Genomic DNA, 20,694 nt, shown 5'->3' with positions numbered 1-20,694 from the left:
TAACAACCTAATACTGAGCATTGCCTCTTAATCAATTCAACTAATGAGATATCTGCCTAGTGACAAGCTGTTCCATCTGCTCCTTGTCATTAATCAGTAGATGAGACCTCACAGGTTATACTGAGTGATACGGCATGGTTTTTAAAAATGTAAATAAACTTTGCAACTGAAACTTTGCTTAGACTTCGGAATGACCTGGATTATTACTACATACCTCTGCTTTGACAAGAAGCTGATAAATGGTGCTTACAGAGAAGTCCAGCTGACCTTTCAGGTAAATGCTTCCATTTTTGGATATTTCAAATAAATCATTATTATCTGAGGGTAGAAGCTAGATAAAAATATTAAGAGGAAAAATCCACCAAATGTACTTCACATATACAATTTATGAAAAGCACTATATCTAATGTATTGGACAAAATGAATATTAGAGCATTAGAGAAAGGGAAGTATAGCAATTACCTCGAGAATTTCATATGTTACAGAACCATTATTGCCTCTATCAATGTCTCTTGCAAATACTTTGAATATTTCAGTTCCCACATTTTCATTCTGCTCCAAAAGTAAATAAGGTGTTTTTAATAATATGTTCTCAGAAGCAATTTTGCCATTATTATGTCATTTTTGACAACATGTAATTGACCATAATTTAAAGCTGCAAGTTCAAAGCGATACAATTCAACATGTGAAACTGGTTACCTCTGCAACTTCAACTTGATATGGTAACCCTTTAAATACTGGCGAGTTGTCATTAACATCCTCAATATAAATATGTAAAGTCTTTCTCACCTATACAAAACAAAATAACGTTAACTATTTTTCCATATTCCTATCACACTCATTTTCTCCTATTAATACCCAGAAATCACTGCTGCCACAGAAGAGGAAAGCTAGGATTATTGGGAAGCTCATGAATGATCATATGGAATGTTGCATCAAAGTGCCTGACTCATTGTGTTGACTGGAATTTTGGTTATTTAGAAGTTTCACTTGTAAAGTGACCTTAAAGATTTTGTAGAAGTCACTCAGTTCAAATATACTCAGTACCGTCTTGGTAGAAAAACTTTGAAAATTGATTCTCAATATGAAGTGAAGGGTATGTATCTGTAAACAATAATAACTTACTGTTGATGTAACTTACCAATGCATTTATCCCATCATCAACTGTAATAATTACTCCAAAGTGATCATTGCTATTTTCATATACCTGCAAAAGGTTAATGTGATGATTAAGTGTAAAATATTTAAAATGCCTCGTGGAATATTAAATTACATTGGTCACTAATTTTCTGTACATTTTCTTGTTGCTTTGGTTCAGCTGTTAATCCTGTTAAATTGCAAACAGAAACATGTCACACCAAAATAGTAAACAGGACAAAAGAAATATCACAGGCTTCTGATCATTTTGCAAACTTATGAACATATGAAACAGGAGTAGACATAGATCATTCACCCCCTGAGCCTGATATGTCATTCAATTAGATAGTGGCTGATCTATTTGTGTTTGAATTCCACATTGCCATCCATTCCCAAGTTTTCAACTTCACCACCTGGTGAAACAACCTGGTAGAATGTTAGAATAATTGTCCAATGTTCATCGTATTTACTTTTCAGCTTTTCTTTTCATTTGTCTAGAAATGATGGCTCCACCAATCCACTTCAGTGATGAAATGTGGACAAAATAAAAACCAAAGGGACCGCAGATGATGCGAATCAAAAACAAAAATTAGAAATTGCTGGAAAAGCTCAGCAGGTCTGGCAGCATCTATGGAAAGAAACCAGAGGTCACCAGAGGTAATGTTAACTTTAGTTTCTTTTCACAGATGCTGCCAGATCTGCTGAGCTTTTCCAGCAATCTCTATTTTTGTTTTATGAAAGGTGGACACTTGGGGCCCCCAAAACGAAGCTGACCAATGCTCATGAGCTGAATGGAAGATGGCCTGTTCAACAAGGCAATGGTATCCGCCACCTTGACTAAGTGTACATCCAGGTCACTTGGCATATCAGTGAGGACATAAATGCAGACCTTGAGGGAAGGGGAGAGACACCTCAACACTTTACTCCAGTGGGCAGTCATACCCCTCAGACCAAGATATTCAAAATTGGTTTGTTATCAGAGACAGGAGTGTATGGCTGCAGATGAGGCAGGTATGGTGACCCGGGGGTTAAAAATGAGAAGCATTAGCACCAACAATTATCTCAACAGTTACGACATTCTTGAAAGCTGTATGGACAAGAGTGGGGACTATGGACAGGATCGCAAACTGACTGTGGCATCCTGTTACAGGGAGTAATTCAAGTAGGCGATTGAAATATGAATGTAGTTATGGTAGAGGACGGTATAACTGGAGGGATAGATACTGTTGTCTGAAGACATAAGCAAGAATCTGGAGGGAGGTTTTACCTCCAGGGTGCCAGATGTTAGGACATCTCCTCAGAGGGACAGTAAGGATCCAATACCAACAACACTGCAGGAATAGGATTGAGGCTTTCTTGAAAGACTTCAAACAGGAACAAAATTAAAAAGCATATAACTCTGAATTACAAGAAGATTAAAACTGGGAACTAAATATTCAGGGATATGTAATTTTCCAAAGGACAGGCAGGAAAGAAATGATGTTGGATAGCATTGCTGTACAGTATGAATTAACTATGATAGCAAGAAATTACCTTGGATTGGAAGGTATAGGATGCACATGGATAGAGATATAGAAGAAAATTAAAAGGGTAAGAAGATATTGCTAGGAGTAGTTAATAGGCACCTTAGTTTTATGTGGGACAGACAATAAGTCAGGAGATGATGAGAGCATGATGAGACAAATTCAATACATTAATCATGGGTGCCTTTAACATTCATATAAATTGTGACAGTCAGATTGACAAGGATGCGTTTGTAGAGTTTATTCAGGATAGTGTCCAAGAACAATACATTATGGATCCAACCTGGAATCGGGCTAGTTTGAGGCAGGTGATCTATAATGAGGTAGATTTAACAAATGATATCAAAGTAAAAGATCCCCATGGAAACAGTGACTGTAATATGGTAGAATTTAACATTCAGTTTAAGAGGAATTTTCTTGGATTGGAAATAACTGTGCTAATGGGGCGGCACAGTGGCTCAGTGGTTAGCACTGCTGCCTCACAGCACCAGGGTCCCAGGTTCGATCCCAGCCTCGGGTAACTGTGTGCAGACTCCACACACGTTCTCCCCGTGTCTGCGTGGGTTTCCTCTGGGGGCTCCAGTTTCCTCCCACAGTCCAAAGATATGCAGATCAGGTGAATTGGCCATGCTAAGTTGCCCATAGTGTTAGGTGAATTAGTCAGAGGGAAATTGGTCTGGGTGGGTTACTCTTTGGAGGGGTGGTGTGGACTTGTTGGGCCAAAGGGCATGTTTCCACACTGTAGGACGTCTAATCTAATTTTACACTCCTTTTGGAAGGAGTAACAGGAATGCAGAGTACTGGGCTAATGGTAAGATCCTTTGTAGTGTAAATGAACAGAGAGATTTCAGTGTCTATGTACATAGATCCCCAAAGGTTGTCAGCCAGATTGAGAGGGTTGTTAAGAAGGCATACAGTATGTTAACTTTTATTAGTAGAGGGATTGAGTTTTGGAGCCATGAGGTCATGCTACAACGTACAAATCTCTGGTGCGGCCACACTTGGAGTATTGCATACAGTTCAGGTCACCACATTATAGGAAGGATGTGGAAGCTTTGCACTGTAATGTTCTATGTTCTATGTTCTATGAGAGTACAAAGGAATGAGGACAGAGCCTGCTCTAGCGGACTGGAAAAGGAGATTGCCAGCAAGGACCATTGAGGAACAAATGGAACACATTTATTAAAATAGTTCATGGCTCACAGCAAAGACATGGATCAGTGAGAAAGAAAGATTCTAAAAATTGGATAAGCCAACCATGTCTGCAGAAAGCTACAAAACAGAGGAATTTGGGAATCTTTCTGCACAAATCACAAAAAGCTAACACCCAAGTTCAGGAGGTAATCGGCAAGGCAAATGGAATGTTGACCTTATATTTCAAAGGAAACTATACAAGACACGCGTCAGACCACAACTGGAATACAGTGAGAAGCTTTATCTAATGAAAGATATACTAGCATTGGGGGCAGTCCAGAAGACATTCATTGGGATGAGGTATGGAGGGACTGTTTAACAAAGAGAGGTGGGGCCTGTACTCATTACAACCTAGAAGAATGAGAGGGGACCTTATTAAAACATACAAGATTCTTAAGGAACGTGGCATGGTAGGTGCAGAGAGGTCGCTTCTCCTTGTCAGAGAGTCTCGGACCAGACTACATAACCTCAGAATAATGGGTTGCATAGATGAGGAGTAATTTATTCTCTCAGAGGGTAGTGAATCTGTGTAATTCTTTATCACAGAGAGCTATTGATACAGTATAATCAAAGCTGAGATGGACAGGTTTTCAGCAGGAGAATCAAAGATTTATGGGAAAAAGGCAGGAACGTGGAGTCAAAGATTATCAGATCAACCATGATGTCATTGAATGTCAGTATAGACTTGATAAGCTGAATAACCTACTTCTGCATCAACATCTTGTGGTCTAAAAATCTTACCAAAGAGTGGTCTACCTGGGAAATTGAAAAGTGCCAGTTATCTTCCCCATCCTTCCCCATCCTAGCCTCCTTCCCCCTTCCCCCAGGAGTGACTTGTAAAGGCTCTGAATGTGAAATATGTTTGAAAGAGACTTGAGCATCACTTCAGAGTTACAAGCGTGCTGTGATCACTCAGTTACCTTTTCTCTACAAGCACCAACGTAACAGGTTATTCCCCCTTCTTCACTTTGATATTCCCATCAACTGGCACGTAGCCAGGCTCACAGCTTTCTGTGGTTTTAACTCCACAAAGTGTGTGTAATGTCAGTGACAATGTCTCCGCCCAGAAGCCAATTTGAATGATAGGATTGGCCTCCATTCGAACAGGAGACCATCCCTGGAAGACTACTCCCTAAAGAAGATGGAAGTTGTGGGTGTAGTGGCGGCTTAATTGTCATTAATACTGACAACAATTAGTGAACATATTCTTGTAACCTTTAAGATATTTGGGTTGTGAGCACCCTATAGAAGTTAAATAGACCAGCCGTTCTAATGAGCTGGACAAGCCCCAGAACTCCACATTTATTGCTTGAGACATTTAACCAGATGTGATTTGTTACAATCAGGCTGTAACATCAAATCCTTTGCTGTGGCATGTCGTTTAACATTTTTGTTAGCCAGCTAATTTCTAAAGGTTTCATGTCAAGCCAACACAAACAATACATTCAGGAGATAATCTAATTTATAACTCAAAATTATTTCAAGAAAAGCATTTTAAGATGATACCAGGCATGAGAGTTTTTTGTTATGAGGAGAGATGACTGAAACTCTCCTTTCACAAGCTTTTTTCACAAGATCAAAGAAGATTAAGGGGAGATCAGAGATTTGTAAAACATGATAAGGGATGTCATATTTCAGAATTTGTAGACCACTTGTCCACAGCAAGGATTTGGAAAGTAGTTACTTTGGATTAGCATAGGTCTGCATGGAAATGTCATAGACTGCAAATGAGAATGCTTTGACGAACACACATGAACTGTAGGTGTAAAGAGGAGAATTTGTTGTAGCACACTAATCTGCAGGCCTCCCATCTTAATCCAGCTGACTGCACTTTCGACTTGCAAGTGTCAAGGATTGATCCCAATTGACTGAAGCCAATCAAATCCTTGGTAACAAGACAGGTCTGTTTCAATGATTCCATTAGGCAGAGATGTAATCTTAACCTGAGGACTGAGTGAGGAAATTCCAGCACCAAACCTTTTGGAGGCTGGGCTTAATGTTAGAAATGGCCTAACAAAATAAGTAATTGTTAATTATTTGCAGCTTTTGATTGTGGCAGAGGGAGCAGGAGTGTGTAGAAAAGGCTATTGGTGCAACAATAGGATGGTTTGCTTATTTTGATGAAAACTAAATATGAGCAAAATGTAGAAGTTCAGACTGTGAATGAAATATTTGCACGTTTAGTGCATCTTACTCTTATTAATCTAGAGTGTTAGATACTAGCTGTTCCCATGTCATAGAGTCATAGAGATGTACAGTGCAAAAACAGACCCTTTGGTCCAATTCATCACTTTCAGGGCATTGGCCCATATCCCTCTAAACACTTAATATTCATGTACCCATCCAGATGCCTTTCAAATGTTATAATTGTACCAGCCTCCATCACTGCCTTTGGAAGCTCCTTCTATGCATGCAGCACCCTCTGCATGAAAAAATTACCCTATAGTGCCTTTTCAAATCTTTCCCCTCTCAGCCTAAACTTATGCCTTCCAGTTTTGGAATACCCTACTCCGGAGAAAAGACCTGGATTATTCAACTTGGTTCAGTTAAAATCATTTGTGACTTAGGAGCAGGATGAACATCTGATCCCAATGAAGACTTGCCCTCACAAACTAAATTGACACTCCAGCAGAGTGAAGTATTAAGAAACATGATGCTAAATCAAGTCTAGTCTGATGGTTTAGGTCTATGTTAGTTGAGCACTGAGGTATTGGGCCAAGGTACCAGTGGTCATGATTTTAAATTGAATGATGTGGAACGAAATGCAAAAATGTCTGGTAAAGCTTTGATCTGCATCAGAAAAGATAATGATTGAAACTGCTGGATTGGTGCCAAAATTCAAATGGCTGATTTTGGAGAAAGGACTCAGTCATTCTGTCTCAACGGACCTGGGATTTGTTCCAGTTCCACATTGTGTGGTTGTCTCTAATGCCCTGTGAAATCGTCCATTAAGCTATTCATTTGTACACCATTATTGGAGATCACATTTGTATGAAGTGTCATATCGGTCTTGACATTCAGATCAGATCAGATCAAGATCTAACAACTGCATCTTGTCAAACATTGGAATTATCTCCTCGCTACAACCTGAGACCAATAACAAGATGGAAGAGTATTGTACATAGAATACAGAACATTACAGCGTGGTACAGGCCCTTCAACCCTCAATGTTGCACCAACCTGTGGAACCAATCTGAAGCCCATCTATCCTACACTATTCTATTTTCATCCATATGTTTATCCACTGATCATATAAATGCTTTTAAAGTTGGTGATTCTACTACTGTTGCAAGCAGTGCATTCCACGCCCCTACTACTCAGAACAAAGAAACTACCTCTGACATCTGTCTTATATCTATCACCCCTCAATTTTAAGCTGTGTATGGTAATGGTTCTAAAAGGGTTGATGTTCATGTTACCTTGGTTACACTCATTCTTCTTATTTCACACAATCTGGGGTGGACACATGCAGTTCTACTCCAGATTTCGGAGGGAGAAGACGTATCTGTACCAGCTGCTTATGGTTCTAGTATTATTCCTGACCAAATGTACTTGTTTTTATTGCTATTATGTCATGATCCTTTTTGCATAATAAGAATATGGCCTCTTCTACAGATTAGCTACGAGGATGTATCACTAATCATTAGATAGGCACAAGAAAAAACAAAGGATGGTTAGTGGCAGTGAGTTACCTCAAACAAACCTCACCTCATACCACATACTAGAGGTGGCAAAAATTAAAAGGTACCAAAAGTGGTCATCTGAGAAAATACACAAAAAGCTTTCTAGCAGTTTAATAAACCAATAGGCCAATCAGTCATCCTCATGACATCTCTCTGTTACAATCCTAGGCATCAAGTCAGAAAGCATTGGGAACCTCATGTTTAGGTATGTCTGGTGCTACTCCTGGCATATCCTCTTGCACTCCCCATTGAATCACTTTCCATATCCCCAGCTTGATGGTGATGGTTGTGTGGGGGCTATGCCAGGTCATGACGTTGCAGATTATGTTGAGTACAATTGAGCTGCTGTTGGTGGCCCACAGTGCTGCATCAGCACTGGAGATATTTAGGTTATTGAGTTGCTGGTGACATATAAGTTCCTCCCCATTTTGGTTTCTCCAATGTTGGATTTCCCTGTTCATCGGTTTTTGGGTAACCTTACAGTACCTGGAACTTGTGGTACAAAACCATGAGTGAAGGTATACATTCACAAGGGACTCAACCTTTATTCGATCAATGCAGCAATATCTGTTGAAATCATGCTATCAGCTGCCAAATCTTTGGGCATTACAGTCTTGAGTTGCTCAAACTGTTCGAAGTCTGTCCCATTTAGGACAGTGTTAGTGCTACACAACACGATGAAGGAAATTCTCAATGTGAAGGCAAGACTTCATCTTCACAAGGTCTGTGCAGTGGTCAATCATACTGATATTGTCATGGGCACATGCATCTGCAGCTGGCAGATTGGCAAGGATGAGGTGAAGTATGTTCTTCCCTCTTGTTGGTTCCCTCACCACCTGCTGCAGACCCAGTCTAGCAGCTATGTGCTTTAGAACCCGACCAGCTTGATTAGTAGTACATTGCCGAACAACTCTTGGTGGTGGTAATTGAAAACCCCCCCAGTCAGAATACATTTTGTACCATTGCCACCCTCAGTGCTTCCTCAATGTAGCTGAGGGAGGACAGTATGGGTAATCAGCAAGATGTTTCCATATCCATGTTTAACCTGAAGCTATGAGACTTCATTGAGTTTAGAGCCAATGTTGAGGACTCTCAGGGTGACTTTCTCCCATCTGTATATTACTGTTCCACCACCTCTACCAGGTGCGTCCTGCTGTTGGGATAAGACATATCCAGGAATGGTGATGATGGTGTAAAGTATGATTCCGTGAGTATAAATATGTCAGACTGCTGCTTGACTAGTCTGTGAGATAGCTCTCCCAATTTTGGCACTAACCCCCAAAGTTAGCAAGAAGGAATTTGCATTATTAGAGTTAATATTGACAGAGTTGCTTTTGCCGTTGTCTTTTCCAGTACCTCGGTTATTGCCTGTTAGTCTGTCCTTTATTATTTCTTTGTTGAGATTTGACTTGCTAGGAAGAGTCAACCACATTATTGTGGGTCTGAAGTCATAGGTAGGCCAGATCAGGTGAGGAAGGCAGATTTCCTTTCCTGAAGGACATTAGTGAACTAGATGGGTTTTTATGAAAAATAGTAGTGGTTTCATGGTCATCATTAGATTCTTAATTCCAGGTTTTTAAAAATCAAATTTAAATTCCACCGTTTGCCAATGTGTGATTCAAAGGCAGGTTCCCAGAACTTAGCTGAGTTTCTGGATTAATAGTCTAGCAATGATACCACTGGGCCATAATATGGGTTCCCTAATATGGGTTCTGGATCAGAAGGTCCAGGTTCAAGTCCCAAACATGATTCATAATCTGTCTGATCAGGTTGATTAAAATATCTAAAACTGAGAAAAAAGCATCATTCATAAAGGAAAAGCAGCTACTTGGATGTCAGGAATGAACAATGGCAAAAATTCAATAAATACTTTGTATCAATCTTCACAGTAGAGGATATTAATAGCACAACAAAAATACTAAACAAAAGGTATGGAGCAAACAAACACAATGACTATTATAAGAGAAAAGTGTTAAGGAAACTAATGGGACTAAAGTCTAATAAGTACCCTAGATCTAATGGGTTGCATCCTAGGATACTAAAGAAAGAAGCCATGGGAATAGTGGTTGCACAGTCAGTAATCTTCCAAGAATCCTTAAATTCTGTAAAAATTCCAAAAATTGGAGTTGTCAATGTAACTCCCTTATTCAAAAAGTGAGAGAGATGAAAACGGGTAACTATAGGCTGGTTAACTCAACATTTGTTGTTAGAAAATGTTAGATTCCATTATAAAGGATACAATAGTGCAGTATTTTGAAATACAGAATATAATCAAGCAGAGTCAGCTTGACTTCATGACGGTGAAATCATGTCAGTCGAATGTATTGGAATTCTTTGAGGAGGTAATAAGCTGGATATATAAGAGGGTAAAAAGTGTTTGGTAAGTTACTGCTCAAATGATTATTCAATGAGATAAGATACATGGTAACACCACTCCCTGCGATTTTCCCTCTAAACCACTCAACATCCTGACTTGGAAATGTATCACCGTTCCTAGAGCGTTTGTGTATCAAAATCCTGGAACTCCCTCCTCAATGGTATTGTGTGTCGAGCTTACAGCTCATGACTGCAGTGGTTCGTGAAAGAAGCTTATCACTTTCTCAAGGGCAACTGGGGAAAAGCGATAAATGCTGGCTTAGCCTGTGATGCCCACATTCCATGAATGAACCTTTTAAAATATGTTCATGTGTTGGGGCTATCATATCAGCATGGAATGAGGATTAGCTAACAGAAGTTACATACAGGGGCATTTTCACAATAGCAATGTGTAACTGATAAAGTGCCACAAGGGATCAGTGCTGGAGACACAAGAATTTACAAGGTATATTCATGCGTTGGATCAGGAAATTCGATGTACTATTGCCAGGTGTCCAGATGACACAAAAACCATTTTGAAAGCTACAGAAGGATAGAGACAGTGTTAAACAGTGGGCAAAACCTTGGCAGATGGAATATGATGAGGAAAAATGCAAAGTTATGCACTTCAGCAAGAAGAATAGAGGAGATAAATATCATTTAAATGGAAAGAAAAGTTGCAAAACATAGCACAGAGAGATTTGGAGTCCTCATGCATAAATCATAAAAAGCTGTGTAAGTTCACCAGGTAATAGCGAAGGTGACTGGAGTGGTGGACTTAATTTCAAAGGGAATGGTGTATAAAAAATACACAAATCTTGCTAAAACAAGTGAAGTCACTGGTCAGATCACACCTAGAGTACAGTTTTGGTCCCGTTTATGGTAAGAAAGATGTGTTGGCATTGGAGGCTGTCCAGAGGAGGTTCATCAGGTTGATTTTGGGTATAAATGTATTCGGAGAGGTTATGTGGTTTGGCTTGCACTGATTAGAATTGGAAAGAAATAGTATGTCCATTCAGTGTTCTTGTTTCACTAACAGAAGTCTTGGGAGACTACTATTCCCTCAGTGTACTCCGGTAGGTAGTGCCTTGAATAGTAGTGTTGACTACCTGATATGAATTAAAACAAAAGCTTGGAGGCTAACTTTTCCCTCATGCAATCTTCGTGACAATGCTTCTGTCAACCAAAGTCATTGAAGAAACTAATTAATCGTGTCTGTCTTTCACACAGCATAAATTATTATCTCTCTCTGAAATTTCGTATTCTTTTCTATTCTGTCCTGATGAGTGCATGACAAATAATTTTGACAGCACATGCCTGTCATATTAAACTAATTAATTGGACTTTTTTGAGGTAGTAACAAATAAGGTGGGATGTAGGTGATATGTAAATATAAAGAACTTGGATTTCCAAAAGCTATTTGATAAGGTGCCACATCAAAGGTTAGTAGACAAGCACACGGTGTAGAGGATAACATATTAGCATGGACAACGCATTGGTTAGACAATACTAAGTTGTAAGTAGGGATAAATTGGTCATTTTCAGGCAGCATGTTGAAAACAGCACCGCAGGGATCAGTGCTGGGGCCTCCACAATTCACCATTTATATCAATGACTTGAGAATATATGATAATTAAATTTGCTGATAATTCCAATGTAGATAGGAAATTGTCAAGAATTCATAACATGTCAGGCTAAGTGAGCGATTTGATTTGTTTGATTTATTGTAGTCATGTGTACCTAAGTACAGTGAAATGCTATGTTTTGTGAGCAGTACAAGCAGATCTTGGCAAACAAAGACATGGAAGTCACAGGATGTTTAAAGCGAGATAAGCAGGTAATAAAGTGACAATTGGAGTTTAAGGTAGAAAAATCTGAACTGTCCATATTGGCAGAATGACTAGAATAGCAAATTACTGGTTAACTGGAGAGAGATCGAAGAACAGGGTAGAACAGAGGGATACTGGTGTCCTGGTACGTGAATCACAACAAGATTGTTTGCATGGGCAATGAATAATTATGAAGGCAAAAGTGACGTCGGTGTGTCTGGAAGGGGAATGGAATATAAAAATAACTGCTGCAGCTGTACATGGACTTGATGAGACCATATGTGGAATACTGCATACGGTTTGGCTTTTCATATTTGAGAAAAGAAAATGATTGTTAGAAGCAATCCACAGATGGGATAAAGGACTTTTCTAATAAGAAATTATGTATTAGGTTGAATTGATACCAACTGGGGTTTAGAAGAAAGAGAGGTAATCTTATTGAAGCATATAAGATCCTGAGGGGAGTGAATTGATTGATCCCTCAAAGGATGTTTCCTCTTGTCGGGGAGACTAAATTAGCAGGCACAGTATAAGAATGTGATTGGCCCCTTTTAAAGATAGAGGGGAATTGATATTTTTGTTCCCTCAAAAATTTGTGAATCGATCCAGGTAGTGTAGACTGGATTGTTGAATTTAGATTTTTGATTTACAAGTGAGTCAAGGGTTGCAGGGTGCTGACAGGAAAGTGAAGTTGAGACCAGCCATGATCTTACCAAATATCAAGCAGTCTCAAAGGAACTGCTCCTGCTCTGAAGGCCTATGTTCCTAAGTCAAATGGTTATGATTCATTATCATCTACAATGCTGCTGCTGAAGACCAATTTCAGTCCAAGGTCTCCAAGCTACTATGAAAATGACTTAAACATGAATGAATTCTACACTTGGCAAACAAGGTATAGAAATGATTTGAAGATGCCGGTGTTGGACTGGGGTGTACAAAGTTTAAAAAATCACACAACACCCGGTTATAGTCCAACAGGTTTAATTGGAAGCACTAGCTTTCGGAGCACCGCTCCTTCATCAGGTGGTTGTGGAATATACAATTGTAATTCACAGAATTTATAGCAAAAATTTACAGTGTGATGTAACTGAAATTGTAAACTGAAACATATCTTGATTGTTTGTCGAGTCTCTCATCTGTTAGAATGCTAGATGTCAACATTTTAACATCTTTTCTGGCTGACACCAATTGTTACAGTTAACCTGAGAATGTAACTTTTAAAAAATGTTTACATATGAAAGAAATGAAACTATCATGGTCGTTCTAAGAGATGAGAGACTTAACAAACAATCAAGGTATTTTTCAATGTATAATTTCAGTTACATCACACTGTAAATGTTTGCTATAAATTCTGTGCCTTACAATTGTGTAGTCCACAACTACCTGATGAAGGAGCGGTGCTCCGAAAGCTAGTGGTCCAATTAAACCTGTTGGACTATAACCTGGTGTTGTGTGATTTTTAACAAGGTATAGAAAAACTGCACTTTATAAAATTTTCACCGATATCACACTGTGCTAAACTCAAGTAAAAAGAAAAAGTAGACAGTTCATCAAAAGAACACTCAAACCTCTCTGTCAACAGCTTCTTTAACAATGACATCACCGCTGCTGCTGTTCACCATGAAATAAAGTAATGCTAATTCTCCTTCCAGCCCATACGAGAGTGGGTCACCATCTTTATCATCAGCTGCTATCCGGAAAACAAACGTACCTGGGATGAAAACATGAAATGACAGTATTTAGATATCAAGTTGTAGTGGTCAAAGCACAGAAATACAAAGGAGGTGTCTCATGCAGTGATGAAAATGGGTGAAGTGAAAGAAAATGATGATTGTTTAAACTGAGACAACAAAATAGGAAAATAAAAGAAAATAATGTGAGTTTGGAAAAGGATGAAAATTACAAGGTAAAGTTTATAGAGTTTATAGTTAGACTTCGTCCTTATTTATATGTTGGCTACTTATTCAGAAAGAAAGGCGGAGAACACTGCTGCATCTTTATCAGTGGAACTGAGGTTGAGAAGGTGGAGAGCATCAAGTTCCTCTGAGTTACAATAACTGACAACCTGTCCTGGTCTTCCCACATCTATGCGATGGTCAAGAAGGCACAACAATGCCTCTTCCTCAGGCAACTCAGGAAATTTGGCATGTCCACAGGACTCTCGCCAACCTTTACAGGTGCACCATAGAAAGCATACTATTCGGGTGTATAATGGCCTGCTATGGCAACTCTTCTGCCCAGGACCATATGAAACTACAGAAGTTGGTGTGTACAGCCCAGGCCATGCCAGAGCCAACCTTCATCCATGGACTCCATTTATATGGCTTGCTGAGGTGGAAAGGTTGCCATCATCATCAAAGACTCATTGCTCCCTGTCAGGCAGAAGATATAGAAGCCTGAACATACGCACCAACATGTTTAGGAACAGCTTCTTTCTGGCTCCTATTAGACTGATGATTAGACTGTCCAACTTCAAATAATGCTGATCTTGCTAACGTTGATCTTGCCGAGTGCACTCCCTGGAAAATGTAGCCTGTAAGCCTCTGCATACACCCTATCATCTGTACATCCGTGCTTATTATGATCTGACTCTACTGCTCATAAACAAAGCTTTTCACTGTACTTCAGTACACATGACAATGAAACAATCAATCATTCTTACACCATCCTGAAATCAGCCTGATGACAAAAATGATCCCAACTGCAGTGTGAGAGTTCTGGAACACGTTATATGAAATGGAATGATATTTCCTCTCACTGATGTAGTGGAGATGAGCCTTCCAGCTGCCTATGTAACTTTTCTATTAATCCAAAAACATTTCCCTCTGGCGTCTGATTATAATAGTTGGATGTATTAGGAACAGGATAACTACATCGCTTCTGTCAGGAGACTGCAATGAGATAAGTGGGGATTTGACTGTTTTGGAAGACAGGAAAGGCAAAGTACATGAAATTTGATGGAGCAGCAAAGGAGTTTATGACAAAGGTCAACTCATCTAGAAGCAGAAGTTGACCATTCAGCCCATTGCATCTACTCTACCCTTCAACAGATGCTTATGTTCCTTTGCTATTTCCTGTTCCCATCTGCATAACTTTATATACTTCCAAACTTAATTTATAAGCTAACTTATATATACAGCTTTCTTATTCGTTCAGCAGATTGGGCATCGCCTCAGGAACTCCTCGGTGTAATATTTTTTTAATTAACATATTGAGAGATGTGATTACAGATTTCTGGAGCAGGTAGGACTTGAAAGCATGGATCCTAGTTCAGAGGCAGGGACACTACCACCTTATAAGAGAATCTCTTCGTTCCTCAGGGTAGGTGTCCTCGGCCCAACTGTCTTCAGCTTCTTCATCAATGACCTTCCCTCCATTATATGGTCAGGAGTGTGGATGGTTGTCAATGATTGATTGCACAATGTTCAGCACCTTTCGCAACTCCTCAGATACTGAAGCAGTCCATGTTCCAAGATTAGGACAATATCCAGGTTCGGGCTGACAAATGACAAGTAACATTCATGCCTCGCCAATGCCAGGCAATGGTTTCCTCCAACAAGAGGGAATCGAACCATCATTACTGGACATTGGCATCACTGACACTGAATCCTCTAATATCAACATTTTGGGGATTAACAATGACTAGAAATTGAACTGGACTAGCCACAGAAATTCTGTGACTACAAATGCAGGTCAGATGATCAGAATCTTGCAGCAAGCAATTCACCTCCAGACACCTTACCACCAATGCACAGTAGCAGCAGAAACTATGAAGGTACAAGACGTGAGTTGACTGTGACAAACTGGATAACTTCATTAAAAAGCACAGCAGTGAATAGGTAGTAAGGAAATGGATGCATGGATTGCAACAGTTATCCATTCATTTTGGGCAAAAGAACAAAACAGGGCTAACCATACTTAACAGAAGAAATTAAGAACAGCACCAGATCCCAAGAGAAGTTATATAAAATTGCTGAAAATAGTAGCAAACCTGAGGACTAGAAAGAGCTGAGAATTCAGCAAGAGAGGTTGATTAAGAGGCTTTCTGAAGAAAGGTTACTGGACCCCACATGTCAACTCTGATTTCTCTCTACAGATGCTGTCAGACCTGAGTTTCTCCAGTAATTTCAATTTGATTGAGAGGGGAGTATGCAACCAAATACTAAGGAACGTAAAAGCAGACCATAAGAGTTTATATAAGTATGTAAAAAGAAAAAGATTCATGAAGACAAATATAGGCCCTTTACAATCTGAAACAAGAAAATTGATAATGGCGAACAATGAAATGGCAGATCAATAAACTAATTTTGTTCTGTCTTCATACAAGAAGACACTAAAAACTTCCCAGGAATGGTAGTGAAGCAAGGATTGTCTAAGGAGGAATTGAAGGAAATGAATATTCACAATTAAAAAAATGGTGTTGGAGTAATTAAGGGGAATGAAAGCTGATAATCAAAGAGTTAGATAGCGTGGATAGTGAGTGCCTTTTTCCCCAGATGGTGATGGCTAGCACAAGGGAACATAGCTTTAAATTGAGGGGTGATAGATATAGGACAGATGTCAGAGGTAGTTTCTTTACTCAAAGAGTAGTAGGGGCATAGAATGCGCTGTCTGCAACAGTAATAGACTCACCAACTTTAAGGGCATTTAAAGAGTCATTGGATAAACATATGGATGAAAATGGAATAATGTAGGATGGATGGGCTTCAGATTGGTTCCTCAGGTCAGCGCAACATTGAGGGCTGAAGGGCCTGTACTGCACTGAAATGTTCTATGTTCTAAATCTCTGGGGCTTGATACTCCATGCACCAGGATACTAAAGGAAATGGACATGAAAATAATGGGTGGGTCAGCTGTCATTCTTTAAAACTCTCTAGATTCAGCAACAATCCTGGCAGCTTGAAATATTCAAAAAGGAGGGAGGGGAAAAAAATCAGGAATTATAGACCAAGTCTAATATAGAAGTGGGATTTGATAACAAGACACTTACAAAATACTGAAGAAGGGCTTATGCCCGAAACGTCGATTCTCCTGCTCCTTGGATGCTGCCTGACCTGCTGCGCTTTTCCAGCAACACATTTTCAGCACTTACAAAATACCAACAGTATTAAACAAAACCAACCTAGATTTCTTAAAGGTATTCATGTGTAGACAAACCGACTTGAGTTTTTTGAGGATGATATCACTTCATCTGATATTGAAAAAGAGGTGAAGATATTGTAAAGTGTAAGGTACTGAAGACTTGTGATCCAGATGTGCTGCTCTCCTAGCCAAGCTCTTCCAGTACAATTACAACACTGGCATCTACCCAACAATGTGCAAAATTGCCCCGGTATGTCTTGGACCCAATAAAAAGAACAAATTCAATTCGACCAATTATTATCCTATCAGTCTACTCTCGGTCATCCGCAAAGTAATTGAAGACTTCATGAACAGTGCTATCAAGTGACACTTTTAAAGGAATAACTTTCTCATTGAAGCTTGGTTTAAGTTCCATCAGGGCTCCTGACCTCATTACAGCTGTAGTTCAAACATGGCAAAAGAGCTGAATTCCAGAGGTGAGAGTGACAGTCCTTGACAGCCAAGTATGGGATGAAAGAGCTCTGGCTAAACTGGAGTTAATGGGATGCAGAGGGATAATTCTTCGCTGGTTGGAGTCATAGAGAACAAAGGAAGATGGTCGTGATTGGTGGAGGTCAGCTCCAGGATATCTCTGCAGGTGTTCCTCAGGGTAATGTCCTAAGCCCAACCATCTTCAGCTGCTACAATGATGACATTTCATCAATCATAAGGTCAGAGTGGAGGGTGTTTGTTGATGATTGCATGATGTTTAGCGCCAATTCATATCTCCTCAGATACTGAAGCAGTCTGTGTCATTATGCAGCAAGACCTGGGTACAGCCACAATTGGGCTGGAAAGTGGTAAGTAGTACTTGTGCCACATGAATACCACGCAATGGTCATCTCCAACCAGAGAAAATCTAACCAACTTCTTTTAATGTTCAATGGCATCACCGTCACTGAATTCCCAACATACTAGGAGTTGTCATTGACCAGAACTCGAACAGTCTTATAAGTACTGTGGCCAGAAGAAATGGTCAGAGGCTGGGAATACTGTGGCAAGTATATCAACTCCCTTCTCCCAAAGACTGCCCGCCATTTACAAGATACAACTTAGGAGTACAATGGAATACTCCTCACACTTCCCTAGTTAGGTGTAGATCCAACAACATGAGAGAAGCTCAACATCTTCCAGGATAATAGAGCTCACCCACCACCTTCAACATTTACTCCCTCCACTAATGATGCAAAATGGCAGCAGTGTGGCTTATTTACAAGATGCAATTCAACAACCCACCCAAGATCCTTCAATTATATTTTCAGACCCACAACCTCTACCACCTAGAAGGACAAGAATAGCAGATGCATGGGAGCACCATCACCTGAAAGTTCCCCTGCAAGCCACACTCCAATCTGAGTTGGAAATAACCTGCTGCTCCTTTAGTATTACAGAGGGCAATAAATGTAACCGGTGATATCCACATTCCATGAAGTAATAAAAGAAAAACAGTGTTACTGATTTTACACACTTCTACAGAGACATTGCCCTCTTAGTGTTACATCAATAATCCACTACATCTTCATTAAATGGGTGAGTGGTACATTGATTGGTCAACTGTACCGCAGAATTCTCGAGAAGAGACATATTGGACTGAAAATGTTAACTCTGCTTCCCACTCCATAGATGTTGCTAGGCCTATTGACTTTCTCCTGCATTTCCTGTTTTCCTTTTAGAATAATTAATTCAGTTGATTGCTGCAAATGTGACATCAATGTCAAAATTAATATTATTCATTAGTGAATAAATAATATTTAGAGCATGATTTGTAAATTTCATCGATTTATGTCATCTTACCTCTTGGTGCAGCTTCAGTTACATGTACAACAGTCATATTTGCCTTAAAGGTTGGAGCCACATTTTGTGACCAAATTAACGTAGACTTTCCTGTAAAATAGTAAATAACAATATTCAACATGATTGCTTACAATTTAGGCAAACCCAAAACAATATGCACTCCATGAACCATGGAATACTTTGAATGACTTTGGTTAAAGTTTAATAACTCTGAGCCTTCAGAATGCTTCCCTGTTCATCAAACACTTTCAGATTGCATATTTTTTTTAAAAAAGGAAATAGTATAAAGCTGCAGTATTGAGTATGGAATACAATTTGATCTTGTTTTTCCCAAACTCGTGGCAACCTTGGGAGGAAGAGATTTCTAATTCACTAAGCTGTCTGCCATTGAGATTTTCTTTACCTCACAGCTGGGTGTGGATTGCAATGAATAGTCAGTAAATCTCTTATCTTTCTATTATTCAATTACCAGGGTACAGTAGTAGAAAGCAGGTGAAATGCCTTGTGTAAAGAAAATAGGACCCTGGAACAATTGTGCAGTGATGTCTCAGAGCTGCATATCATCAAGTACAAATGCCACAGAATGGGTAGAGTTCAAACAGTCTAGAAGAATGTTAGAAGGAACAGCCTGGAACCCTGCACCAGACCAGACTACAAAATAGACATGAACCCACAAAGAAGAGGTAGATTACTCTTTACGTAATGTAACTATAAATCAGTGCTTGGTATATCTATGATTATCATGTACAGCAGTATATACAACTAATGTATAATTAATAAATAAATAAATTTAAGGTCTAAATCTGAAGATATTCCTTAACTTTCACATCTCCTTGACAAATCTGTAAAAAACTCAAACTCATAGTGTGAGTTCAACTATATGATAAATGTAAGTAAACCTTCAACATGTTTAAAATAGCAGTTCCTGATTTCCTTTCCTCTGATCTGTGTGATTCCTTGTTGGGGTAATGCTGATAACAGCTGGACTCACATTAACTCTCACAAGGGTAGCACAGTGGCTCAGAGGTTAGCACTACTGCCTCACAGCACCAGGCACCTGGGTTTGTGGAGTTTGCACATTCTCCCTGTGTCTGCATGGGTTTCCTCCAGGTTTCTTCCCACAACCTATGTGCAGGTTAGATAGGTTAGCCATGCTAAATTGCCTATAGTGTCAAGGGATGTGCAGGCTAGGTGGATTAGCCATGGGAAATGTAGGGAGGTAGAGACGGATGGGATGCTCTTCGAGAGTCAATGGGCCAAATGACCTGCTTCCACACTGTAGGGGTTCTGTTCTATGAGCACTCAAATCAAAGGTGACTTCATGATGCTTTTTTCTACTCATGAGTTGTCATAACTGAGCTTGGAACCTGTCTCCTATTGACTTTCACCAAGCTTGCTGTGTACCCCTCAGGAATGGGACATTAGATGTTTTGCTCTTTCAGATTGAGGAAAATTATGTGCCAGTTGTAATGAACTCTTTCAATCAACCAAAATCTGAATCTAGGAACATTTCTGTTTTATATGGCTAGGTTACTCCATAGGAAGAATTCTACATCCATGAACAATAGACCACTTTTCCTCATCCATAAATAATTATAACTGTGTGGGTTGGGATTCCTCTATTATACTGCCCAAAATTGGGAACTATAGTTTGGAAATTCAATATCACAAATCATGGAACACCAGGAAAGAGTTAGTGGCAGTTGCTGGAACAGGGGTGGAAGGTATAATGAAGGGAGAGGGTCCACTAGTAAGCAATTTCTTCTGCTCCTGCTGTAATGCCACTCAAATACATAGTGTTGAAGCTTCTCAGTTCATTGTAGAGATATGGGTTTACAAAATTAATGTTAATAAATTCTATAGGAGAATGACTGAGAGACAATGAGCTATTGGAAATCTCACTTCAGCCTCTACTTAAAGCGAAGGAGGGAAATCCAACCTTTTTTCTCTGTCGTAACATTCATCAATATGTCAAAGTTGCATCCACGATCACAAAAATTGTGATGCATAGTTTGACCAGTTAATTAATAGTATCATTCAACACAAAGGTCAAAATCA

The 20,694-nt window shown here is 39.4% G+C and overlaps 1 protein-coding gene and 1 long non-coding RNA gene across 8 annotated transcripts in view; one reads left to right on the top strand and one right to left on the bottom strand.

The window, feature by feature from the left end:
• LOC122557699 overlaps positions 1 to 1,347 on the top strand; it is a 29,541-nt gene extending 28,194 nt beyond the window's left edge. Inside the window, exons 2-3 of the long non-coding RNA XR_006313914.1 lie at positions 183 to 274; positions 863 to 1,347. This is a non-coding gene — a long non-coding RNA (uncharacterized LOC122557699). The remainder of the gene's footprint in view (positions 1 to 182; positions 275 to 862) is intronic.
• LOC122557672 (cadherin-related family member 2-like) overlaps positions 1 to 20,694 on the bottom strand; it is a 156,600-nt gene that overhangs the window by 135,216 nt on the left and 690 nt on the right. For 6 of the 7 annotated variants that reach the window (XM_043705509.1, XM_043705516.1, XM_043705533.1 and 3 more), the window contains exons 3-8: positions 18,637 to 18,726; positions 13,290 to 13,432; positions 1,142 to 1,207; positions 700 to 789; positions 463 to 552; positions 215 to 331 (exon numbers count right to left, since the gene is read on the bottom strand). In XM_043705509.1, the coding sequence (XP_043561444.1) occupies positions 215 to 331; positions 463 to 552; positions 700 to 789; positions 1,142 to 1,207; positions 13,290 to 13,432; positions 18,637 to 18,726 (596 nt within the window). The remainder of the gene's footprint in view (positions 1 to 214; positions 332 to 462; positions 553 to 699; positions 790 to 1,141; positions 1,208 to 13,289; positions 13,433 to 18,636; positions 18,727 to 20,694) is intronic. The other variant, XM_043705541.1, reaches the window with a different exon arrangement.

This window comes from Chiloscyllium plagiosum, chromosome 2 (genome assembly GCF_004010195.1).
Source record: "Chiloscyllium plagiosum isolate BGI_BamShark_2017 chromosome 2, ASM401019v2, whole genome shotgun sequence".
Classification (NCBI taxonomy): Eukaryota; Metazoa; Chordata; class Chondrichthyes; order Orectolobiformes; family Hemiscylliidae; genus Chiloscyllium; species Chiloscyllium plagiosum.
Note: the sequence above shows the minus strand (reverse complement) of the source record. Positions and strands in the feature narration are given on the sequence as shown.